This window comes from Miniopterus schreibersii (assembly GCF_964146895.1).
Source record: "Miniopterus schreibersii genome assembly, chromosome: 7".
NCBI lineage: Eukaryota > Metazoa > Chordata > Mammalia > Chiroptera > Miniopteridae > Miniopterus > Miniopterus schreibersii.
The window spans coordinates 82,942,369-82,969,306 of NC_138108.1; the positions used below are offsets into that span (position 1 = coordinate 82,942,369).

Here is a 26,938-nt window from a genome sequence, read left to right on the forward strand (position 1 = left end):
GCCTCCTTGGTCACTCAAGCTGGCACTCCAGGTGTACTTCGCTTGTGGGCTGTGTGCACCCATCTGTTATAGTTGAGCCTTGATTGCTGTTGGCATGTTAATGGGAGGTATTTATTCTCAGGTTGATTGGCTGCAAGGACTGGCCACAGCCACAACAGGATTTGCTGTGCAGGAGCCGACCCCATGGAGCAGGACTCACTTCGTCAGGGCTCTGGTGCCCAATGAGTAGGCCTTAAAAGTGTGTCACTTGTGGAGGAGGTTGGGTGATGCCCTGGTGCAGCTGTCTTCTGGGTGCGCTGGCTCCGGGGCCTCCCCGGAGCTGCAGCCTCGGGTCAGCAGCTGCCTGTGCCCTGTCTGGGGCCACTCAGCATGAGCCACAAAGTGGTCTGCCGATGGCTGCTACCTGTGCTGGGCTTGGAGGTGCCAGGGAAAGGCCAAGCTGCAAACTGAGTCCAGCTGCCACTAGTGCTAGGCTTAGGGTCACTTAGCAAGAGTTACAAGGCATGCCAAGACCAGATGCTGCTTGTTCTGGATTTGTAAATTTGGAGAGATTTTTGAAAAGCTTGTGACGTGAGCCAAGACAGGCCATTTGTATGGAAACCCACTGGCAACAGCTTGGGTGGGCCCAAAAGCTGGGTTTGGGCAGGGTCTCAGGGAATCACCTGGGTGGGGTGAGCAGTGTTAATCAGGTTGATGGTGACTCAGATATGATGCCTGCCTGCAGGCTCTAAGGGAAGGGCTCAGCAAAAAACCCCACAATGGCCTCTGCCAGCACTTTTGTCTGGGAGAAAGCTGCCCCTCCAGCTCTCACTGGACAATTCAGTTCTTCCCCATATGTTCCTGGTACCTATTGAGCTGCTGCCCCAGTGCTAGAGCTCAGAGGGAGTGAGTCTGTGTAAAAGGGTTGCCTGGGACTCCAGCAGCCTCCATCTCACTCAGCCTCAATCCCTGCTGGTTTTCAGTCAGAAGTTATGGGGACTTCTCTTCCAGCACTGGAACCCTGGCCTGTTGTGGGACTGGGACCCCTTGCTTTTCAGGGGATACCTGTGCAACCGAAATATCCGTTGCGATTTTGAACCACTGCACATGGGTGTGGGACCAGTCCATTCTATGTCTCCGCCCCTCCTACCAGTCTTGATGTGGCTTTTTCTGTATATCCTTAGTTATAAGACTTCTGTTCAGCTAGACTTCAGGTGGTTCTAAATGATGGTTGTTCTGTAGTTTATTTGCTATTTTGCTGTGGTTGTGAAAGGATGCAAGTACTGTGTTTACCTACTCCACCATCTTGACTGGAAGAATCTGATTCATTTTAATTAAACTTGTTTATTTTGAGATAACTGTAGATTCATGTGCGATTGTAAGAAATAACACAGAGATCCTATGTAACCTTCACCTAGTTTCTCCCAGTGGTAACATCTTGAAAAACAATAGCACAATATTACAACCAGGAAATTGGCATGGATATATCAAGACAGAACATTTCCATCATCTACCTCCTCACCCCTCCCCTCCTTAGCCCCTGGCAACCATGTGCATACCTCAGAGATATTGTAGGTTGGGTTCTAGGCCACCCCAATGAAGCGATATATTGCAGTAAATTGAGTCACACACATTTTTTGGTTTTCGAGTGCATATGAAAGTTATGTTTATGCTATATTGAACTATATTATAATAATGAAAAGGTTGAAATATTATGAGAATTATCAAAATGTGACACAGAGATACTAAGTGAGCCAATACTGATGGAAAAATGAACTTGCTTGATGCAGGATTGCCACAGACCTTCAATTTGTAGAAAACACAATATCTGCGAAGTGTAATGGGGCAAGGCATGCCTGCACTAATCTGTCCTCCGTTTCTGCAATCTTGTCACTTCAAAAATGTTATATAAATGGGATTATACAGCACACAGCTTATGGGATTGACTTTTTTTAATCCTCGTATTTCTCTGGAGAGTCATCCAAGTTGTTGCATGCATCAATATTTTGTTCATTTTTTAAATTGCTGAGTAGTATTTCATGGGACAGATGTGCCACATTTTGTTTTACTGTTCACCTGTTGAAGGACATCTGGGCTGTTTCTAGTGTCCATCTTTTACAAATAAAGTGGTATGAACATTTGTATACAAGTTTTTGTGTGAACGTAAGTTGTAATTTCTCTGGCATAAATGCCCAGGAATGCAATTGCTAGATCATATGGTTGTTACATGTTTCATGATTTAAGAAACTGCCAAGCTGGTTTCCAGAGTAGCTGTACCATTTACTCTCCACCAGCGGCGTATGAGTTGTTCCGTCTCTCGGCATCCTCTGCAGCATTTTGTGTTGTTACTACACTTTAATTCCAGCCATTCCGACAGGTGATAATGGTATCACATTGTGGCTTCATGTTCCCCTAAAGACTAGTGATGTTGAACACCTTTTCAGGTGCTTATTTGCTCCTTGGTGTACATGCTCCTTGGTGAAATGTCTGCACATGTTGTTTGCCCATTTTCTTTCTTTCAATTATTTTTTAATTCTCACCCGAGGATATTTTTCCATTGCTTTTCAGAGAGATTTTCAGAAAGAATATAAGCGAGGGAGAGAGAGACAGACATCAATTGGTTGCCCCTTGCACACACCCCAACCAGGGTTGGGGATCGAGGCTGCAACCAAGGTACGTGCCCTTGGCCGGCATCAAACCTGGGGCTTTTCAGTCTGGGGGCCGACGCTCTGACCACTGAGCCAAACCTGCCAGGGCTGCCCATTTTCTAATTGAACTCTTGGCTGAGTTTTGAAAAGCCTTTTATTAGATATGTGGTTTGTTAATCTATTCCAATCTATAGCTTTATTTTTATCCTCTTGGAGGGTCTTTGTAGAGCTAATGTTTTTAGTGTTGATAAAGTTCAATTTATCAGATTTCCCTCTTGTGGATCAAGTCTAAGAACTTGATCAGATTTCCCTTTTGTTGTTAAGTCTAAGAACTCTGCCAGATTTTCTCCTACTTTTATTTTATTTTATTTTATTTATTTATTTATTTTTAAATTTTTAAAATATCTTTATTGATTTCAGAGAGAGGAAGGGAGAGGGAGAGAGAGAGACAGAAACATCAATGATGAGAGAGTCATTGATCGAGCCCACAACCCAGGCATGTGCCCTGACCGGGAATCGAACCCTGATCGCCTGGATCCTAGGTCGATGCTCAACCTCTGAGCCATTCCCGGCTGGACCTCTATTTTTTTTTTTTAAATAAAAGTTTTATAGTTTTACATTTAGGTTCATGACCCATTTTCTTTTTTCTTTTTGTAATTTGAAACTTATGAGTTGTTTACTTCTGGAATTTTCCATTTAATATTTTTGGACCATGCTTGATCACAGGTAACTAAAATTGCAAAAAGCAAAACCTAGATAAGGGGAGTCTGCTGTGTATTGCTGCTGTAATATAGTAAATGACAGAATGCCCCCTTTTTTCCCTACTTCTCCCCGAATACCCATGGCTCGTTAATATACATGCATGACACCGTTTCCCAGGGGCTGATGGTGATGTGCAGTGACATTGTATACAGCTCCACATGGGCAGGTCATCTGGAGCGGCTGCATTTCATTTTTTTATATGAAGTTTATTGGGGTGACACTGGTTAATAACATTGCATAAGTTTCAAGTGTACAGTTCTGTAATCCATCATCTGTGTATTGCACTGTGTGCTCACCACTGTCTAGTCTCCCTCTCTCGGCATAAATCTGACCCCTTTACCCTCTTCATCAGCCCCCACAGCTCTTCCCCTCTAGTAACCTTCATACTGTGTCTGTGTTTTTGAGTTTGTTTGTTTATTTATTTGCTGCTTTCTGTTTTATATCCCATATATGAGTAAAGTCATATGGTTCTTGTCACTTTTTGTCTGACTTATTTTGCTTAGCATGATACTTTCAAGATCCATCCATGTTGTCCCAAATGGCAATATTTTGTTCTTTCTTATGATTCAGCAGTATTTCATTATAGGTATGTACCGTGTCTTCTTTTTTTAATCCACACCCAAGGATGTGTTTTTATTAATTTTTGGAGAGAGAACGGAAGAGAGAGAGAAACATCAAGGTGAGAGAGAACATCGATTGGTTGCTTCCTGCACACGCCCCAACCAGAGATCCAACACTCAACCTAGGTACGTGCCCTGACTGGAATTGAACCCACAACTTTTTGGTGCACGGGATGAAGTTCCAACCAACTGAGCCACCCAGCCAGGACTGTACCATATCTTCTTTAACCATTCATTCATTGAAGGACATTTAGGTTGCTTCCCTGTCTTGGCTACCATGTGTAATGCTACAGTGAACATAGGGGTACATATATCCTTAAGATAAATGTTTTCAAATTTTTCGGGTAGATATCCAGATGAGGAATTGCAGTGTGTGAAGGTTCCTTTTTCTTCACACCCTCTCCAACAGTTGTTATTTCATATCTTATTGATAACAGCCATTTTAACAGGTGTGAGGTGGTATCTCATTGTGGTTTTGACTTACATTTCCCTTATAGCTGGTGAAGTTGAGCATCTTTCATATATTTATTGGCCACTTGTGTGTCTTCTTGGGAGAAGTGTCTGTTTGGGCCCTCTGCCCACTTTTGAATAGAATTGTTTGTTCATTAATGAGTTTTATGAGTTTTTAAAATATATTTTGTATATTAGCCTCTTATCAGTGGTGCTATTTGCAAATATCGTCTCCCATCGGGTTGGCTGCCTCTGTTTTGCTGTCAGTTTCTCTTGCTGTGCAGAAGCTTTTCAGTTTGATTCAGTCCCATTCGTTCATTTTTGCCTTTACTTCTCTTGCCTTTGGGGTCAAGTTTATAAAATCCTCTCTGAGACTAAGGTTAATAGTTTAGTACCAATGTTTTCTTCTATGTATTTTATTGTTACAGGTCTTATATTAAAGTCTTTAATCTATTTTGAGATGATTTTTATGTATGGTGTAAGATATCAGTCTGGTTTCAGTCTTTTGCATGTGGCTTTCTAGTTTTCCCAGCACCATTTATTGAAAAGGCTTAATTTTCTCCATTGTATGTTTTTGACTCTTTTGTTGAAAATTAGTTGCCCACATATATGTGAGTTTATTTCTAGGCTCTCAGTTCTGTTCCATTGGTCTGTGTGTCTGTTTTCTGCCAATACTGAAACGGGACACAAAAGGATCCCTGCTGCCCACCACTGAAATCAGTTAAGTAGCGATGAGGTTGCATCTTTATTGGTGCATTTATTTAATCAGATAGCCAGCAGTCTGTGAGATTGGCAGGTGTAACACCCTGAAAAGACTGCTCTGACATCTCCTCTCAAGCCAGCGTTATATAAGGTAAAAGGGTGAGGAAAGAAAGAAAAAAATCTAACAACTACATGTAACAACTATGTGAGTTCCTAGGCTCTGCTTTCTATCATTGTCCTCATAAAGATTAACTCTCAGCCATTTGTCCACCTTCAGGTGTATTCTCCCTTTGGTCAGCTCTCAAAATGTATCTTCTTTCTGAGTGATGGAGCCACCTGCACTTCAAGGTTGTTATCCTTACCACTCTGTTTTTCTTTTCCTCACTGCATCCACCACAGTCTCCCAAGGGCTGTAAGAAAATCTCTTATTTATAGTTAGGAAGGTGAATAATTATTATTAAACAACTGTGATTCTATTCCTATCATGCGCCCTCCCCCTATCAATACCATACTGTTGTGTGTGTTTTTAAACACTTTTAAAATTGACTTTAGAGAGGGAGGAAGAGAGACAGACAGAGAGAGAAACATCGATGTGAGAGAGACACGTTTTGATGGCCTTCTGTACTCTCCCAACCGGGGATCAAACCTGCAACCTAGGTATGTGCCCTCACCGGGAATGGAACCCGTGACTCTCCAGTGCAAGGGATGACACTCTAACCAACTGAGCCACACCGGCCAGAGCAGTACCATACTGTTTTGATTATTGTAGCTTTGTGGTATAATTTGATACCTCTGGCTTTGTTCTTTTTTTCTAAGGATATCTTTGGCTGGTTGGGGTCTTTTGTGGTTCCATATAAATTTGATGATTTTTTTTCTGTTTTGCTTTTGAAAAATCCCCATTTTGATGGGGATGCATTAAATTGGTTTATTGCCTTAAGTAATGTGGCCATTTTAACTATGTTGATTCATCCAACCTATGAACATAAATATCTTTCCATTCGTGTTGTCTCCAGTTCCTCCAACCATGTCTTGTGTTCAGTGTATTCCTAAGTATTTTATTCTTTATGTTGCAATTGCAAATACAATTGTTTTTTTATTTCTTTTTCTGATAGTTCATTATTAGTATACAGGAAGGCAGTAGATTTTTGTACATTGATTTTGTATCCTGCAACTTGACTGTATTTGTTTATTGTTTCTAGTAGTTTTTTGGTGGAGTCTTTGGGGTTTTCTATATACAGGATCATGTCATCCACAAAAAGTGACAGTGTTACTTCTTCCTTCCCCATCTGGATGTCTTTTCTTTCTTTCTCTAGCCTCTTGCTCTGGCTGGACTTCCAGTACTGTGCTGAATAAGAGGGTGAGAGTGGGCATCCTGGTCCTGTTCCTGATCTTAGAGGAAAAGCTTTCAGGTTTTCACCATTGAGTGTGATGATGGCTGAGGGTTCATCAGATATGGCCTTTATTAGGTTGAGGTGCTTTCCTTCTATACTCATTTTTTTTTTAGTGTTTTAATCCTAAATGGATGTTGTATCTTGTCAAATGATTTTTCTACATCTATGGATAAGGTCATATGATTTTTGTCCTTTGTTTTGTTGATGTGGTGTGTTACATGGATCGATTTGCATGTGCTGAACCATCTTTGTGCTCCTGGAACGAACTCCACTTGATCGTGATGTATCATCTTTTTAATGCATTGTTGTACTTGATTTGCTAGTATTTTATTTAGGATTTTTGCATCTGTATTTGTTAGAGATATTGGTCTGTAGTTCTCTTTTTTGTGTGTTTTCCTTTCCAGGTTTTGGTGTCAGACTAATGTTAGCCTCATAAAATGAGTTAGGAAGTATTGTCTCTTCTTCAATTTTTCCGAAGAGTTTGAGAACAATAGGTATTAAATCTTCTTTGAATGTGTAGTAGAATTCACTAGTAACACCATCTGGTCCAGGACTTCTACTTTTTGGAAGGTTATTAATGACTGCTTTAATTTCCTTACTGTTGATTGGTCTATTTAGATTTTCCAGTTCTTCATTATTCAGCCTAGGAAGGTTGTACATTTCTAAGAACCTGTCTATTTCTCCTAAGTTACTGAATTTGGTGGCACATAGCCTTTCATGGTATCCATTGTAACTTCTCCTCTTTTGTTTCTGATTTTGTCTTTTCTGCTTTTTCCTAGTGAGTGTGGCCAGAGGTTTGTCAATCTTATTAATCTTTTCAAAGAACCAGGTCTTTGTTGCCTTTTTTTCTATTGTGTTTTTGTTCTTTATTTTGTTTAATTCTGCTCTCATTTTAATTTCCTTCCTTTTGCTGAGTTTGGGCTTCATTTGTTCTTCTTTTTTTAGTACTTTTCTGGTGGTTGTTAACCCTCACCCGAGGATATTTTTTCCACTGATTTTTAGAGAGTGTGGGAGTGAGGAAGGGGGAGAGAGAGGGAGAGGGAAACATCAATGTGAGAGAGACACATTGATTGGTTGCCTCCTGCATGCACCCCGACCGAGGCCAGGGACCGAACCTGCAACCCAGGTACGTGCCCTTGACTGGGAATTGAACCCTCAACCTTTTGGTGTGAGTGCCGGTGCTCCAACCACTGTGCCACATGGGCCAGGGTCTTTTTTAGTTCTTTTAGGTGAAATACTGTTTGAGTTTTTTTGTTTGTTTCTTGAGGTAGGCCTGTAATGCTATAAACGTCCCTCTTACTACATCTGCCAATTTTATTTATTTATTTATTTGTTTGTTTGTTTATTTATCTATTTATCTATTATTTATTTTTAAATTTATCTTTATTGTTGAGAGTATTACAGGTGTCCCATTTTTCTCCCCCAATTGACCCCCTCCACCTCGCTCCCACTCCCTCCCCAGGCCTTCACCAGGTCATTGTGTCCATGGGTTATGCATATATGCATATAACTTCTTTGGTTAATTTCTTCCCACCATCCACCCCCCGTCCCTCTCCCCTCTGAAATATGATCGTCTGTTACATGTGTCAGTGTCTCTGGATCTACTTAGTTCATCAGATTCTTTTGTTCATTATCTTCTTGTTAAAGAAGACCCTTCAACATTTCCTGTAGTGCTGGTCTGGTGGTGATGAACTCCTTTAGCTTTTCCTTGTCTGAGAAGCTCTTTATCTGACCTTCAATTCTATGATAGCTTTGCTGGGTAGAGCAATCTTGGTTGTAGTTCCATTTTTAAAATCACTTTGAATATTTCTTGCCTCTCCCTTCTGGCCTGCAAAGTTTCTGTTGAGAAATCAGCTGACCGTCATATGGGTGCTCCCTTGTAGGTAACTGCTTTTCTCTTGTTGCTTTTAAGATTCTCTCTTTGTCTTTAACCTTTGGCATTTTAATTATGATGTGTCTTGCCGTGGGCCTCTTTGGGTTCCTCTTGTTTGGGATGCTTCCTGGACTTGTAAGTCTATTTCTTTCCCCAGGTAGGGGAAGTTTTCTGTCATTATTTTTTCAAATAGGTTTTCAATTTCTTGCTCTCTTTCTTCTCCTTCTGGCACCCCAGTAATATGAATGTTGGGCCTCTTGAAGTTGTCCCAGAGGCTCCTTATGCTGTCTTCATATTTCTGGATTCTTTTTTCTGTTTGCTCTTCTGGTTGGGTTTTTTTCATGTTCCAAATTGCTGATTTGAGTCTTAGCATCCTCTACTCTACTGTTGATTTCCTGTAAATTATTCTTCATTTCAGTTCGTGTGGCCTTCATTTCAAATTGGTTCTTTATTATGTCATCGATTTTCTCAATTATTTTCATCATACTCTTACTAATATCCTTGAGCATCCTATCCTTATAACCATTATTCTGAACTCTGTATCTGTTAGCTTGCTTGGATCTATTTCATTTAGTTCCTCTTCTAGAGATTTCTTCTGTTCTTTCCTTTGTGACATGTTTCTTTGCCTCAGCATTTTGGCTGCTTCCAGGTGTTTGTTTGTATGTATTAGGTAGAGCTGCTATGTCTCCTGGAATTTGTAGAGTGGCTTTGTGTAGTAGGTGTCCTGTAGGGTCCAGTGGCTCAGCCTCCCCAGTCACCTGAGCTGGGCCCTTGAGGTGCTCCCCTGTGTGGGCTGTGTGCACTCTCCTGTTGTAGCTGAGCCTTGGTTGCTGTTGGTGTCACTGGGAGGAACTGACCCCCAGACCAATCAGCTGTGAGGACCAGCTGCAACTACAGCCAAAGAGCTGCTGTGCTGGAGACATCCCTATGGAGCAGGATTTACTTCAGTGGAGCTTTGGTGTTCACCAAGTGGGCCCCTTGAGTGTGTCACTTGTGGATGTGGTAGGGTTGTAACCCAGCGTGGTTGAGTCTGACCACCAGGTGCACTGTCTCTGAGGCCTCCTGGGAGGTGCAAAGTCAGCTTCTGCCAGTCCCTTGCCCAGGGTCACCCAGCATGAGCTACACAGCAAACCGTAGATGGCTGCTACTTGTGCTGGGCTTGGAGGAGCCCAGGAGAGGCCAAGCTATGAGCCAATGCAGGCTGCCGCTAGTGCCAGGACTGGGGCCACTTATCAAGCTGTATGGGGCATGCTGCTGCTTGTTTGAGAGATTTTAGGAAAGTCCTAAGCATGAGGCTCGAGAGGCCACTTGCATAGAAAAGCCCCTGGAAATGGCCTGGATGAGCTGCAGGTGGGGAGGGTCGGGGCCTCGGGGAATCACAGGGCGGGGCAAAGGTGTGATTCAGGTGCTGGCGATTCAAATATGGCGCCTGCGTGCCAGCTGTATCCGGGGAGGGCTTGCCAAAGGAGCCATGGCCTCCGCCAGCCCTTCTGCCTGGGAGGAAGCTGCCCTCCACCTCTCGCCCGATTTCAGGCAGGTTAGTTCCTCCCCGAGTGTCCCAGGTCCTTTCAGGCTGCTCCCGGCGCTGGGCTCAGAGGGAAGGTGTCCGAGTGAGTCTGTGCGCTGCCCTTTGAGAGGAGCTGCTGGGGCTCCCCCAGCCTCCGCGACCCTCAGGGACAATCCCCGCTGGTTTCACAGCCCAGAGTTGTGGGGACTTCTCTTCCCGGCCCTGGAGCCCTGGGCTGCGGGCCTGCTGTGGGACTGGGACCCCTCCGTCCTCCAGGAAACCCCCACCACCGAGACCCCCTCCGGGTTTCAACTGTGGCACCAGGTGTGGGCCCACGGCTGGGTCTCTGCGATTCAGCCCCGACCCGCCTGCGTCTCCGCCCCTCCTCCCGCTCTCGGTTCCTTGGTTGTGGTGCTTCTGTTCAGCTAGATTTCAGGAGGTTCTGAGTGACGGTCGTTCTGTATTTTAGTTGTAATGTTGATGTGGTTTCATAGACAGCGGGTGCAACTGTTACCTGCGCTGCCATCTTGTTTCCTCCCTCCCCCAAATTTTGTCTATATGTGTCTTTTGCTCTCTTCTATTATTTCTTCTTTGATGCAGTTGTTGTTTAGTATCATGTTTAATTCCACATATCTGTGTTTTTTCCTTCTTTCCTTTTGCAGTTGATTTTCAATTTCAAAGCATTGTGGTTGGAGAATATGCTTGGTATAATTTAAATCTTCTTAAGTTAGTTGAGGTTAGTTTTGTGTCCCAACATATGGTCTATCCTTGAGAATATTACATGTGCACTAAAGTAGAATTTATATTCTGGTATTTGGGGATGAATAGCTCTGTAAATATCAGTTATGTCCCTTTAATGTGTTATTTAATGCTGACATTTTCTTATTGATTTCTTTTTGGATGATCTGTCCGTTGCTGTCAATGGAGTATTTAAGTTCCCTACTATAATTGTATTTGTCAGTTTCTCCCTTTAGTTCTGTTAGTAGTTGCTTTATATATTTTGGCGCTCTTAGGTAGGGTGCATATATATTAATAAGTGTCATGTCTTCTTTCATGTATTATTCTATTTATCATAATAAAATGTCCATCTTTGTCTCTTGTTACATTTTTTATCTTAAAATCTATTGTCTGATATAAGTGTGTCTATACTCACTTTCTTGATGTTATTTGCCTTATGTTATAAGAATTACGTGTCTTGTTTAAATACGCAGTTTTAGCTACTTTCCTCTGATACCATCCTGGCAGGGGAAGGTGGAGGTGGCACCTGCTTACTGTCAGATGAGGTAAAAATCCAAGTTCTCCATTGGCTTTCAGTGTGGGTAGAGCTTCCTTGTTACTGCTGGCTGGGGTGGGAGTTCCAGCTCCCCACTGGGCCTCCACTGATACCACCCTGGCTGAGAGACCATAGTGCCCTGTTACTGCCCACAACGCAGCCTCCACTGACACCATAGGGAAAAGAGGAGCCTTGTTACTGCTGAGCCCTGACTCTCCGTTAGGATTCCTTGGGCACCACTCCAATGTGGGGGGAAAGGGCACCTCATTACTGCCAAGTGGTGGTGGGGATCCAGGATCCCCCAGTGGTTTTCACTGATGATGTGGGGGATGGGGTCATTACTGCCCATCAAGGATGGTTCCTACTCAGCCTTCTCTGACACGACACTGGAGAGGGCAGAGTCCAGGCTCCCCACCTGGCATTGTCCTGTGTAGGGGGATGTGGTGCCACAGTTGTTTATATGGTGTTTCGCTGGAGTGTACTGGTTATAATCTATAAGTTTCTGTCTTGCTAACCTGCTTCTTTCTGGATCCTTTTGGTAGAGAAAGAGAAAGAGGGTTTTTGTACTGTGCCATTGCTATTTCTGGATTGCTGATTTCTTCAGTTCCTAGTCTGGGGTGTAGGAGGCGGAAAGAAAAGCCAAAAAAGTTACCTCTGTGCCCTTCCTTGGTTCTCAGGTCCATAGCTGGTCTACCTTCTCTCCACTTTTCAAAGTCTTCTTATGTTTGCTTCATATACACTGCCCAGGGCTTTTAGATGTCACTAGGAGGAGGAATAGGCGAAAGGATGCCTACTCCATTTTCTCCAAAGTGATGCCCATTGGTAGTTAGTGGTATTACTGCTGTTATGGCCAATGCAACGAGAGAAGATAATTAAAAGGTAGAAACCAGGGTTTTTCAACTTCAACACTGTGGACATTTTGGATTGTGTAACTTTTTGTTGTGGAGGCTCTCCTGGACACGGTAGTATGTGTGGCAGTAACCCTGCTCACAGATGCTAGCAGCACCCTCCCCCCCCTCCAGTCATGGCAGCCAAAGCATCTCTGGTCATTCCAGATGTGCCTGGGGGGCACAATAGAATCACCCCAGTGAAAAACCACTGGTACGTTGGAAAGGAGACAAGTTATTTTTAGATAATTCAGTTGTTTACTTTGACCTTATATTAGAATCATCTGTGTGTGTACATGCACCGAAAAGCATTCAACAGATGTGCACATATATATTCTTCAAACCCATCAACAAAGATTCAGACTCCAGATGATATTTTTCTTGTTTTTTTTTTTTCTTTTTTCCTCCAATTTTATTGAGATATAATTGACATGGAGCACTGTATAAGTTTGACTTACACATATCGTGAAATGAGTACCACAATAAGTTTAATATCTATCATCATATATAAATCCAAAAAAAAAAAAAAAAAGGAATTTTTTTCCTTGGGATAAGGACTCTTAGGATTTATTCTTAATGGCTTTCATCTATACCATGTGACACTGTGGCTGTGGTATCGTGTTGTACATCACATCCCTAACACACACTTATTTTGGAACTGGAAGTTTGTACCTTCCTCCAATTCCCCTCTCCTCCCACTCCCTACAGTTGATTTTTAATACGATTGAGATCTGCTATTCTAAACCCAAGAAAATACCCTTAGAAGTGATAAGAAAACTAAGGTAAGTGTGAGATAAAAGATACATCCATATGTACCAAGCTCCCCTGGGGTGTCTCCCCCTCAAGAGGCCAAGTTTCAGGTTACCCTCTCCATACTCAGCCTGCTCCCTTCCTTGCCGAGGGGAGCAGTTTGATGGACCTTGCCAGGCTGCCTGGGCCTGGGCAGCTCCCTCCTGCCTTGATCTGCCCCCAGAGAGGAGCCTTCTGATCTGTTTTCTGGCAGACACCTGGATTAGTGAGCAGAGGAGGGGCAGTCTGGCAAGGAATAAAAAGTTGGAAAAGTTTTATCCCCTCATAGATCTTTGGAGTGAATGAAGATGTTCTTGATTATTCTAAAAATTGGACTGTCCTCATTCACAAATTTAGTTGTTGGTAGTAGATTTTAAGTTCCTAACATGTCTGTCTTTGGCTTATAAAGGCTTATAGAAAAGAATTATTGTATGGATTTATTTTCCCCAACATTTCCGTATCCCTCTTCCCTTCAAAACAGTTTTTACCCCCATACTTTAAAATGTATGCAGTTGCTGCACACCTCTGACTTGCATTTCTCCTTCTAGGAAGGAGTTTCTGAGGCAGCGGCGGGCAGCTGTGACCCTTCAGGCTGGGTGGAGAGGCTACAGCAGCAGACGGAACTTCAAGCTGGTAGTAGAACTTCCTGGGAACGGGGCTGTAGGAGCAGTGGATAACTGTCCAGTAAAACACAGATGATAAAAGTCTGTTTATCTGAGCATGGGAGCTCAGGCAGGAAGGACCAGATCACTAACAGATGCTGATAACAGATTTTAAATAACTGGACTCCAGCTCCCCACACGCTCTTTCAGCTCCGACGCAGGGCTGTGGCCTGTGGGCCTCGCGGTGCTCTCCACAGCATGTTGGGCATCTCCATAGCTAGAATGAGATGTCCTTTTCTGAAGTTGGATAATGACTATTGTTCCCAATTTCCAGGCTACAAAATAAGTTAATGGGCTGGTTACTCTGTTTCAAGCACTTCATAATTTTTTCTTGGCCACAGACACTGCCAACGAGTGTCTGCTCAGCAAACGGACCGGAACAGCCTTGACCACACCTTATTGGGCCCTTACTTGACTGCTTGCCTTTGTCATGGATGTGACTGTGGTTGGGCCATGCAGTGGTCACATCAGCAGAACTGAGCCCAGGCCTGTTCACGGTCTGTGCTCACAAAGGCGTAAAAGCAGCTGACAAGAATGGAAAGGCTGCCGGGGCGGTTGCTTTGTGCGCATCCTTTTATTTGTTATGAAGCCAACCCTCTGTGCCATGGAGCTGAAGTGTAGAGGGGTTAAGTAACGTTTCAAAAGCATGGAGCTAGGAAGCAGTAGAGCTGGAGTTGAATGCAGGTCTGTGTGACCTCCGAGCTGTAAGATGAAATGTGACACCACACACCCAGCCCATGGATGGCCTTTAAGAAACCAACAAGGCTCATCTAGGGGCTGCAGGGACTTTTGTGGCCCAGAGCATGTTTGCAGCATCAACGGGGGTACCCATTAGTTTCTTATTTCTTCCTTATTTTAAATATCCCTGAGGGATTAATTCATGGAGCCAGCCATAGGCCTCCACACAGGTGTGCTAGCTCCTGAGAACTTGGCTGGGTTTGGCTGTAGGTGTGAAAAGCAAGCCCTCTGGAATTCCATCACTCATTGCCATCCAAACCACGTCACCCAAAGACCACTTTATTATTAATGCCATTTAACAAACACTTATCAATTACTTGTTTGCATGCCAGCTCTGTTCTAAGTGCTTTACAAGTAATAACTCATTTAACATGCTTGTGCTCACAGGTGTGTAAAATTTTAGCGTCAGCCCTTTGCCTGGAAGCAGATAACTATACAGCGAATTTGTGAGGTCTCCTGTACCCGGCTCTCTGCCTCTTGGAAAGGCCACCTCTGTGCTCTGTGCCCAGCCCCCCAAGTGCTATCTCTTTTGCCTCCTCAGATCCTCTTGGGTTTTGAGCGCCTGCAGGCCATCGCCCGGAGCCACCTGCTGGCGAGGCAGTACCAGGCCATGCGGCAGAGGATGGTCCAGCTGCAGGCCCTCTGCAGGGGCTACCTGGTGCGCCTGCAAGTCCAGGCCAAGAGGAGGGCTGTGTTGGTCATCCAGGCACATGCCAGGGGCATGGCTGCCCGACGGAACTTTCGGCAGCAGAAAGCCAATGTAGGTAGTCACTGCCCTCGTGAGCAGGTGGGGCCTGGCTGGGGCCCCACTGGGAAGGGCAGGCAGGAGGAGTAAGCAGCAATATTGACTTCTCACCAGATAGTCCTGTCCCCTCCCTGTTCAAAGTTATTACTGCAGCAGACCCCCATGCCATCTGGATGCCAAGGCTCCCCCCTGGGTGACAGCAGCAGGACAGTCTTACACCTAGTACCTAGAGATGGAGCTCCTGGGTCCCCTCCCTTTACCCTTGAGGACTTTCTCAGCAGGGACAGTAGGTCTGGAAGGCACAGGAATCAGGGGTAGGTGAGCTATGGGAGGCCCAGTTCCATGGAAAACAGCAAAGGCCCCTGGTTACTGGCTGTGGCCTGACAGCTCAGGTCAGGGAAGTACCAAGAAAAGCCTTTGAGTGTCTGGGAAGGAGAGGCTGATGGGCAGGGAGCAGGGGAGTAGTGCATGATCCCATTTTCCCCAGAGGGTACCTGCGGCTAAACCTCAGTCAGCTGAAAATTGTGAGAAGGAAGAAGGGTTATGATGAAATTTAGCCTTCTCCATAGATGAAAATTGGGTATACTGAGCAAGGTACTAGTACAGTGGCCAGAGTGAATGAGAGAGTACTCGCTCAGGCGTGTCAGCAGCCTGCTTCTGCACCCATGTGACCCCAGGCAGGCCACAGGCCAGGCCCACCTACATGTGTGTTAACATGGCCCAGGGACCTCTCCTGGCAGAGACTTGGTGCTCTTCGAATAAAGGACCAGCTAGGTTTGAGCTGCGGTTTGAAGCAAGGCTCTGGAGGTCCTGGGCTTGAGGTGGTGCCTCAGGGAATACGTGGGGCTAGGGACAAACAGGCAACCTCTCTCTCCGGACCTGATTCTCCAATGGAAGTGAAGAACCCAGGCTAATTGATCTTTAGTCACTCTAGCTACTGAAATCTAGGGTTTCAGAGGAGAATACATTGATTTGGATAGATGCTGGCAGGAGCAGGTTTATCTGGCTTCTGTAAGGTGCTTGCCCCAGCGGAGCCTGTGGGTCACCTCCACCCATGGTGTGTGCGCAGGGGCTGTCGGCCACCCCGGCTGGGAAGCAGAAGAGCCAGCGTGCCCCAGCCACCAGGAAGCGCAAGTCAATCTACGACACCATCACCGACACGGAGATGGTGGAGCAAGTGTTTGGCTTCCTTCCGTCCATGATTGGAGGGCAAGAGGGCCAGGCCCCACCTCACTTTGAGGTAAGATAGGCCCTGTCCTTCAGGGGTCCAGCTGGGCGGGGCTGGGATGGGCCCACACAGTCCGCACCTCAGCCGACCTCTAGGTTCACTAAGAAGCAGAGGTTCCACAGGGGAGCTGGCAGGGTGGGTGCTGCTGTGTGTGCCACTGGCAGGGTGAGTGTGCAGAGAAAGGAGGAGAATGGGGCTCCCTGGTCTCCCATGTTCAAGGTAAGCAGATTTCTTACCTGCAGGACTTCTAGAACCTTTTATATGCAAACACTATTGGGCAGCTCTCCCCATTGCATGTGACCTCCTCTCACAGAGCACCTCCGTGGCTGCTGCTCTGCAGAATGTGACTGGGGATCTGATGCTGGGAATGAGGACCACTGTCAGGAAGAGGCAGAGTCTGAGGGCAGTGGCAGGGTGGGAGAAAAGCAGCTCCCCAAGGTGGTCCTGCCGACTCTCTCCACACCCTGCTCTGGGCCCAAGACCCCAGTGGTCTAGGCATCCCCCCAGGTGCTCATGCCTTTCCCTCACCACACACATGCACACACGCATGCACACACGGTGCACACCCCCATCTGTTCGGCTGAGACCACCTCCACAACAGGAGCACCTGACTGAAGGCTGGCAGAGGGAGTGTCTAGAGAGCCCATGTCTGCTGGCCAGGGGCTCTGAGGGCTCCCAGGTAGCTGAGAAGTTCACATCAAGGCCTGTCCTTCACATGGCAGTCCACCAGGGGCCCACTGACAGTGGGGGAGGTCTCGAGCACAAGGGGGAGTGGGCAGATGGCTTTGCACCAGATACATAACCAGACACACCCTTCTGGGGGCTCCCTGGGCCCCAGAGATGCCTGCCTCTGAAAGGAAGGCTGATGGTTGTTCCTCTTTCTCATGGGCTCCCAGGATCTGGAAACAAAGACTCAGAAACTGCCCGAGGTTGACCTGGACACTGTCCCCATGGTGGAGGAGCCCGAGGAGGATGTAGATGGCCTGGCTGAGTACAGCTTCCCCAAGTTTGCTGCAACGTACTTCCAGAAATCGGCCAGCCACACGCATATCCGGAAACCCCTGCGATACCCGCTGCTCTACCACGAGGACGATGCCGACTGCTCGGTACCTAGCAGCTCTCTGGCTTCTAGAGGCTCAAGGCACCCCCATAGCCCACACTCTGCACTGTGGTTCAGAAGGAAAAGGAAGGGGCAGGGTCACCACGAGCTCTGTGTGCTGTGAGCTGGGTTTCAGCTGGGACCTGTCTCAATTTCCCCAGGCTGCCCTGGTTGTGTGGAGCATCATCCTGAGGTTCATGGGTGACCTTCCAGAGCCAGTGCTCTTTGCCAGGAATAACCGGTGTGTCAGCTCAGTGATGCGGCAGACCCAGGACGCTGTGGGCAGAGAAAGCAGTGCCCAGTCTCCACAGCATGGATCTGCACAGGTGCGTGGGTGAGGGTGGTGGCAGGAAAGGGCAGACACCCTCTAGGCATGAGCCAGGCCCAAGGCCCCAGAGGAGGCAAGACATAGAGTTCTCTTATCAGCCTCACCATGAAACTGCCCGAGCCAGGGCTCCCCACCCCGGGAGTTTCCAGTCTTGAACTGCACTCAGGAACTCATGAATTATATGGTCATTACTAGAGAAGGTCCCAACCTCTGAACATTGGGTTTGACTTGAACAGAATTCAAATGCATGTAACAATATTAACAACAGATGTTACTGACAGTGCTATGTGCCAGTTGCTTCTCTTCAGTGAATTCTCAGGGAGCCAGCCCTGCAGGGTAGGGATTATGATGTTTACTGTAGCTAAAGAGACAGAAGTGCAGTGAGTTGCTGCCAAATCACAGTGAACACAGGTGACAGAACTGGACTTTGAATTCGTTCCACTGAACACCAAGCTCTTGACTGGTGTTCTACCTGCCCTCTGATGGAAGGTTAATTGACATTCATTTTTGGTCAGCAGTCCTTTCTAAGGTCTCAGTTTCATGATGTAATCTTAGTTGAACCAACCAAGAACAGCCCAAAGGAATTACACAGCAGCAACGGCATGCAGGCCCGCCCCCAGCAGGAGCCCATGCCTGCCCCACACACCCCATCCTGTGTTCCAACTCACTGCAGAGAGCGCCAAGGGAACCACAGCCCAGGATCACATGGCCAGACTGGCCTGGAATTACCTGGAAGTGGCCCAGGTGTGGGCTCTGCAGCGTGTATATTCCTTATCTATTGCTACATATCACCCCCAGAGTTAAGCAGCCTGGAGCAGCAGTCACTTATTACCGTACATAGTTTCTGTGGACTAGGAGTGGCTCAGCTGGTTCTGTCTGGCATGAGGTCTCCTGAGGCTGCAATCAGGCTGTCGACGGGCTGCTGCCATTTCGAGGTGTCACTGGACTGAGGAGCTGCTTCCAGGAAGGCTCCTCCCATGGCTGTTGGCAGGAGCCCCAGTTCCTTGCCACATGGGCCTCTCCACAGAGCTGCCGAGGTGTTGTCACAGTATGGTTTCCTCCAGAAGGAGTGATCCAACAAGGCATTGTAATGCCTAGTCTTGGAAGTCACATACCGCGGAAGGCAGGGCTACCTTGGAGGCTGGCAGCCACTCAGGGAAGGGGCCCTAAGAGACAGTCCAGCCATATGCATCTCTGGAGGGTGAGCACAGGGAAGAACAGGACCGGCTTCCCGGAAGTTAGACCTCAAGTTTTTATTAACAAGTCCATTCTTCATTCAATGAATTGATTTTGTACCTTTGTCAAGAATTGGTTGTGCAGATTTGTGGGTTTATTTCTGTGTTCTCTGTTCTGTTCCATTGATCTATGTGTCTTCCCTCTGCCAGTGCCATGCTGTCCTATTGGCTATAGGTATGTAATGTCTTTTTAAAAAAATATATGTTTTTATTGAGTTCAGAGAGAGGAAAGGAGACAGAGAGAGAGAGAGAAAGAGAGAAACATCAATGATGAGAGAGAGTCACTGATTGGTTGCCTCCGGCATGCCCCCCACTGGCGATGGAACCCACAACTCGGGCATATGCCTTGACCAGGAATTGAACTGCGATCTCCTGGATCATAAGTCAATGCTCAACTGCTGAACCACACCTGGCCAGATGGTATATAATGTCTTAAAGCTGTGTAAACTGATTCCTCCTGCCTATTACTCTTTTTCAAAGTTGTTTTTGCTATTCTAGGTCCCTTGCCTTTCCATGTACATTTTAGAATAATCTTGCCCATAGGTACAAAAATAATCTTGCTGGTATTTTGATAGGAATTTTGTTGTATGTCAGTTTGAGGAGAATTGACATCTCTACTGTACTGAGTCTTCCAATCTGTGAACTCCATTTATTTGAATCTTCTTTGATTTCTTTCACCAGTGTTTTGTAGTTTTCAGCACACATGCACTACACGTTTTGTGAGATTTACACATATTTGCTGTGTGTGTGTGTGTGTATGCATATATATATATATATATATATATATATATATATGTGCAGTAAACCTTTGATTTTGTGGACCTCAATTTAATGGAATTCAGATTTAATGGACACAATTTCTGGTCCCTATGTCATATGTGAAAATTAACACCTTGTTAATTTTAAAATGCTTTTAACCAAGATTTGCTTATAATTAAATTAACAGGTTATTTTTGTCATTAATTCATTGTTATTTTCTTAAATTTATCTTTATTGTTGAAAGCATTACAGATGTCCTCTTTTTTCCCCATTGACCTTGAATGCTTCATGCCATTGCTTTCTGACCTGTAGAGTTTCTGTTGAGAAATCATCTGACAGCCTTATGGGAGCTCCTTTGTAGGTAACAGATTGTTTTTCTCTTGCTGCCTTTAATATTCTCTTTTTGTCTTGAATTTTTGGCATTTTAATTATGATGTGCCTGGGTGTGGGCTTTTTTGGGTTGTTCTTGCTTGGGACTCTCTGTGCCTCCTGAACTTGTGTGACTTTTTCCTTTACCAGGTTAGGGACGTTTTCTGCCAGTACTTCAAACAAATTCTCTATCCCTTGCTTATTCTCTTCCCCTTCTGGAACTCCTATGATGTGAATATTGTTATGTTTCATGTTGTCCCACAGCTCCCTTAAACTGTCCTTTTTTAAAATTGCTTTTTCTTTTTGATTCTCTGATTCAGTGATTTTTTCCTACCCTGTCTTCTGATTCATGGATCAGATACTCAGCTTCCTGTAATCTGCTGTTTATTCCTGCCAATGTATTCTTCATTTCTGCTATGTCATTCTTAATTTTATTCATAGTTTCCCTATTTTTTCTTATCATCCTTACAATCAGTATCCTGAACTCTCTATCTGATAGATTGCTTATCTCCATTTCCATTTAGCTCTTCTTCTGGAGAATTCTTTTGTTCTTTCATTTAGGGCTTGTTTTTTTGTCTCCCCATTTTGGCTGCCTGTTTGAATTTGTTTCTATGTATTAGGTAGATCTGCTAGGACTTCCAGTCTTTTGGATGGTCTCTGGTACAAGCCAGTGTCAGATGCATTTTGTGACTGGCCTTGAGTACCTACTGTTTGAAACTTTCTGCACTCCACAGCTTTGTGGTTACCTCTGCTGGGGCTGGGTATGTTAGGACAGAACCAAGATGTGCACCAAGGGCTGCTTTTCCAAGCCCTAGGTCCAGAAGCAGATCAGGCAAAGACTCAAAGCATCCAGAGATCCACCTTTGCCTACAGGCTGATTGTTAGTCTCTTAATGAGCTTCAGGCTCTAGACCACAGCCAGAATAAACTCCACAAGGTAGGGTGAGAGGTTTTCCAACAGGGTGGGGCAACTCCTTCCCCCACTCCCAGGCAAAAGCTGCCTGGATGGTAAAGGTCTGCTTGAGAAAGATGTCCTTTGCAGTCTGGGGGACTGGATCAGCACAGGAATCTGAGCCCTATCCCAAGAGGCCCCAACCCTGGATTCTCCTCACTCTGCCCTCCCTCTGCTGGAGCCCAGGGTGAGTGACTGCAAATGAAATTTTGTGTGTTGGCCCTTTAGAGGGTGCCTGCATTTCCAGCCATCTCTCCCTAGCAGACAGAAACCTGCTGCCTTTCACAGCCAGATGTTATGTGGGCACCTTTCTCAGTTCTGGTGCTCTTGGCTGGGAAGAACTCTGGGGTTTAGGCCCCAGAGTTCTCAGTGGGAACCTCCAACAGCTGAGATATCCTTCTTGACCTTCAGCTGCTGCCTGCTGGAGCCTGGCCAGCCCTCTCACGCCTCTGCACTTCCTACCAGCCTCTATGTGGTCTCTACTTTATGTCCTTGGTTATGAGGGTACTCTCCAGCTAGTCTTCAGTTGGTTATTCAGGATGTTTTTTTAAAATATTTTAGTTTTAATTCCTGGGAGAGTGTTAAGTTTGGTCCTGGGAGAGTGTTGGTGTAGCTTCCACTTAATTCACCACTATCTTGTCCTAATTCAGTTATTTTTAACAAATTTTAGCAAACAGGCCATATGTTGGAAAAACACTGTAGTAATTTCGCTGACATAAATAAATATTACATATTTACAACTATAGTCTACATATTAAAATCCAAGAGTCACCACTCATAAACAGTGTTCGGGAATGATTAGCACATGATCACACTATATCATGTGCAGTCATGTGTTGTCTTGTGATTTTCTGCAGCAGTTTTAACATGAACCTGATGATGTACCCAGGTGTGCTAAAGCCCCACCCCAGCCTGTGCATCTGTTTACTTGTGGTGACTGGTGAATGCATGCGTTTACTAGACCTATTCAGTAGAAATTTAATATTATAGTAATACATATAGAAAACTTTTCTGTGAAATTAAACTTTTCATACCTACTTAATTTTAATTACACAAATGTGTCTATATAAGTGAAAGCAGGTTAATTTGTCTATTTTTTAACATACACATTTGGAAAACCTACTTTATTATATAATGGACTTTTGGCTTTAATGGATACTGTCACCCAAATTAGTCAATTATATCAAGGTTTTATATGTTTTTATATATTATACATTTTTATATATATATTTAAGTGGGGAGGGGCATCAATTGATTGCCTCCCATACATTTAGGTTCAACTGGGGATTGAATCTGAAACCTGGGTATGTGATCTGACTGGGAATCAAACCCACCACCTTTTGGTTTATAGGTTTATATACCTTTGGTTTATAGGTTTATAAACCTTTTGGTTTATAGTTGTAACTCCAACCAATTGAGCTACACCAGCCAGGGCTAAATAGCACTATATTTTTACTTTTGGCATTGACTATTTCATTGCTAGATAGAAAATAAAATTTGTGTGTTGACTTTGTATCTTGCAGCATAGCTGACTTGCTTTGTATAGATTTCTTGGAATTTTCTATGTAGACAAGAATGTCATCTGTAAATAAGGACAACTAATGTGTGTCATGTTTTGCCTCTGTGGCAAACCAGCTTCCCCAGCCAGAAGCTGGTGCCTAGCCCTGGGAACTGGGCTGATCTTAACTGGAACCCAGTCCTTCATCTCTGGCCTTCCCTTGTCTCCCAGGAATGAAGTTGCTGCTGTGCACCTGTAAATGTTGCAGAACTCAGCCAAGACGAGGGGCTGTATGGTGCTTTGTAAATTGAGTAGGAAATGGCTGGAGAGATGGACACTTGCTCCACTGAGGTGCTGCCCAAGTTCACCTTCACTCACAAACTATCTCCATCCACAGAGACCCAGCCTCAGGGACAGAAGGACCAAGGACATCTCTTCCATGAAACTGAAGCGCTCCTCCCACATCACAGGCCAGGTGAGCTCAGGGCCAGGAGCTCCCAGCTCTGCCACCCACAGGGTTCAGGCTTTTGCTTTCCCCTTTCCCTCAAGCCCAGATTTCCTTCTTTGCAAATGGAGAGAATCACAGCTCTCCTGATTATTCTCTTTGGATTTCAAGGTGGCGAGCCAACTGAACATTGGAGAGGAGGCATTTGAGTCTGATGGCTCCATCTCAGACCGACCCATGTCCAACCTGGAGAAGGTGCACCTTATTGTGAGCTATGCCATCTTGCAGCCCAACCTCAGGTCAGTCCCTACTCGCACCTCACCCCCATTCAGAACTTTAGACCGCCTCACTGCCTCTCAACCCATAGCCACAACCTCTCCTCCTCTGCTCCCTGTCCCAGGACCTGCAGACTGGGTCTCAGTACTGCAGATATCATAACCATCAGGGCTCTTTACTTGCTCTTGAGGTAAAGCCCATGGGTGAAACCGGTTTTAGGAAAACAGATTCATCTTGGGCTAGTGATTCATTTCATAACAGGCTACAATGCAGGATTTTATAAATGAGCAAGTTCCTCACTTGTATATATTTTTGCTTTATATACAATTTTATTTCTAGGAATTGTGTTTTCAAGCAAATTTTAAGAAATATGCGTACTGCTTTCATGGATAGACTATTGTGTTTTAGGAGTTCACATATTTTAGGTTATTTTAAACCAAATCTAAGAAAATGTTGGCCATTATTTCATCAAACTTTTCTTCTACTTCATTCTCTCTCTCTAGGGCTTTTTTGTGCTGCCCCTTGGGTCCCTGTGGGTCAATTCCTCTTCTATTTCTTTTTTATTCTTTTCTCTCTATTCTTTAGATTGGATAGTTTCTATTGATCTGTCTTCACATTAACTAATCTTTCTCTTGTCTTCCACAATCTGCCATTACATCCATCTAGTAATTTTTTAATTTCAGATACTATACTTTTCAGTTCTAGAGTTTACACTTGTCTTTTTTTAATTGTTTCTCTTTCTCAATGAAGATTTCCTATTTGTTCATGCACTAAGAACATAGTTTTCTTTATGTTCTTGAGCATACTTACAGTAGTTTAAAACCTTTTCTGGCTTCCAGTCAAGATGGCAGATAGGTAAACACTGTATTTGCCTCCTGCTACAACCACATCAAAATAACTAAATTACAAAACAGCCATCATTGAGAATCACCTGAAATGCAGCTGAACACAAGTCCTGTAGCTAAGTATATACAGAAGAAACCACATCAAGACTGATAGGAGAGGCCAAGACGTGTCACAGGCTGGCACCACACCTATGAGTGGCAGATAAAAATTGGGAGAAATATCTCAGCTGCAGAGGTCCTCCTGAGGAGCGAGGAATCCCAGCCCCACACTAGCAACCCCAGCCCAGGGTTCCAGTGTCAGGAAGAGAGGTCCCCATAACTTCTGGCTGTAAAAACCAGCGGGGACTGTGGCTGAGTGAGACGGAGGCTGCTGGAGTCCCAGCACATGGACTTATTTGAACTCACTCTCTCTGAGCTCCAGCACTGAGGTAGCAGCTTGATAGGTACCAGGTACATACAGGGAGGAACTAAAGTGTCTGACTTTGGGGTGAGGGCTAGAGGGGTAGCTTTCTCTCAGACAGAAGTGCTGGCAGAGGCCATTGTTCTTTTGCTGAGCTTTCCCCTGTAGGCACAGACAGGCACCATATCTGAGTCTCCATCAACCTTACTAACACCATTTGCCATGCCCTGGTAACTCCCTGAGACTCTGCTGTACCCAACTTGTGGGCCCACCCAAGCCACTCCCAGTGACTTTTCCATACAAACAGGTTGTCTTGGCTCATGCTGGGGACTTTCCTAAATTCTCTCAAATGTTCACAAACCCCAAATAAGCAGCATCTGGCCTCAGTGAACCCCATACCTCTTGCTAAGTGGCCCCAGGTCTGGCACTAGTCACATCTGAACTCACTTTGCAGCTTGGCCTCTTTTGGGTACTTCCAAGGCCAGCACAAGTAGCAGCTATCTGCAGATCACTTTGTAGGTTATGCCAGGTGGCCCCATGCAAGGTATAGGAGGCAGCTAACCTTGGGCAGCACATCTCAGGAGGCCCTAGAACCAGCACACTCAGCGGCCAGCTTCAGACCATGCCAGAGCACCATCCAACCACCTCCATTAGTGACTTAAGCAGACTAAAGGAGAGCCCTGCTAAAGTGGGTTCTCATCCATGGGGTTGGCCTCTGCACAGCAGCTCCTCCACTGTAGTCATGGCTGGTGTAGTAGCCAATGGGCCTGGATTATCAATCTTTCCCATTGATGAACGAACAGCAATTAAAGCTCAACTACAACAGAACAGTGCACACAGCTCACAAGCAGGTTGCACGTGTCATGCACAGATCAGGTGACTAAGGAGGCTGAGCTCCTGGACCCTACAAGACACTTACTACATAAGGCCACTCTACCAAGACTGGGAGACGTAGCAGCTCTAATACATAGAACCAGCACACATAGAAACATAGAAACAAACACAGAGAGGGGCAGCCAAAATGGGGAGATAAAAAAACATGTCCCAAATGAAAGAACAGGAGAAATCTCCAGAAAAAGAACTAAATGAAATGGAGGCAAACAAACTACCAGATAGAGAACTCAAAACAGTGGTTATAAGGATGCTCAAGGTACTTAGTGAGAACTTCAACAGCATAAAAAGGACATAGAAACTATTAAAAAGAACCAGCCAAAAATGAAGAATAGAATAACGAAATGAAGAATACGCTAGAAGGAATCAATAGCAGATTGGATGAAGTAGAAGGTTGAATCAATGATTTGGAAGACAAGGTAGAAGAAAACACCCAATCAGAACAGCAAAAAGAATTAAAAAATTAGAGTCTATTTGAAGAAATAATGACTGAAAACTTCCCTAACCTGATGAAAAAGAAAGACACACAAGTCCAGGAAGTGCAGAGAGTCCCAAACAAGATGGACCCAAAGAGGCCCATGCAAGACACATCATAATTACAATGCCAAAGTTTAAAGACAAAGAGAACCCTGGCCGGCATGGCTTACTGGTTAGAGCATCAGCCTGTGGACCAAAGGGCTGCGGGTTCAATTCCTGGTCAAGGGCACATACCTGGATTGCAGGTTCATTCCCTGACCCTGATCAGGGCACACATGGGAGGCAACCAATGTGTCTCTCTCACATTGATGTTTTTCTCTCTTTTCCCCCTTCCCCCACTCTCTCTACAAAATATCAATAGAAAAATTATCCTTGGGTGAGGATTAACAACAACAAAAAGACAAAGAGAGAATCTTAAAGGCAGCAAGAGAAAAAGTTAGTTACCTACAAGGGAGCTCCCATAAGACTGTCAGCTGATTTCTCAACAAACTTTGCAGGCCAGAAGAGATTGGCAAGAAATATTCAAATATTCTTGAATGTTTGAATTCTTGAGTGATGAAAAGCAGGGACCTATAGTCAGGATTACTCTACCCAGCAAAGCTATCATTTAGAATTAAAGGACAGATAAAGAGCTTCCCAGACAAGAAAAAGCTAAAGGAGTCCATCAGCACCAAACTAGGACTCCTTTTCGATTTTTCTCTTCATTCAAGGATTTCCCTTCTCTATTTCAACTATTGTGGGTACCCCAAAAATCTGTCCTCTGGTTCTTCAAGCTAGTAAGACCTCAGGGTTTCTACTCAAGTTTTAGTTGCCTGAGTGATACCAACCAGGCAACTCTTTTTAGTTGGTTCTATTGGTAGTTCTCTCATTGTTACTCTTCACTGGCTACCACACCCTCCAGTATGGCAGACATGTAGAATCTGTGTCCAAGTGAGATGCACTGTGGGTTTGTCAGATAACCCTATAGATACTTTTATACAGTGCTGGTCTCAAGAGGTGGCTGACAGTCTCTCAGTTATCCTTTGAGACCCCTGCCAACTCTATCCCCTAATGAAACACACCCGAGCCTCTTACTGCTGCCATCTTCTGAAGCTCAACCCCTTCAATGACA

General features: G+C 45.0%; 1 protein-coding gene across 1 annotated transcript in view; it reads left to right on the forward strand.

Moving 5' to 3' along the window:
• Positions 1–26,938, forward strand: part of MYO7B (myosin VIIB) — a 71,270-nt gene that overhangs the window by 23,935 nt on the left and 20,397 nt on the right. Inside the window, exons 12-18 of the mRNA XM_081141886.1 lie at positions 13,430–13,514; positions 14,823–15,041; positions 16,096–16,266; positions 17,151–17,360; positions 17,515–17,679; positions 22,891–22,968; positions 23,110–23,237. Coding sequence (XP_080998012.1) covers positions 13,430–13,514; positions 14,823–15,041; positions 16,096–16,266; positions 17,151–17,360; positions 17,515–17,679; positions 22,891–22,968; positions 23,110–23,237 — 1,056 coding nt within the window. The remainder of the gene's footprint in view (positions 1–13,429; positions 13,515–14,822; positions 15,042–16,095; positions 16,267–17,150; positions 17,361–17,514; positions 17,680–22,890; positions 22,969–23,109; positions 23,238–26,938) is intronic.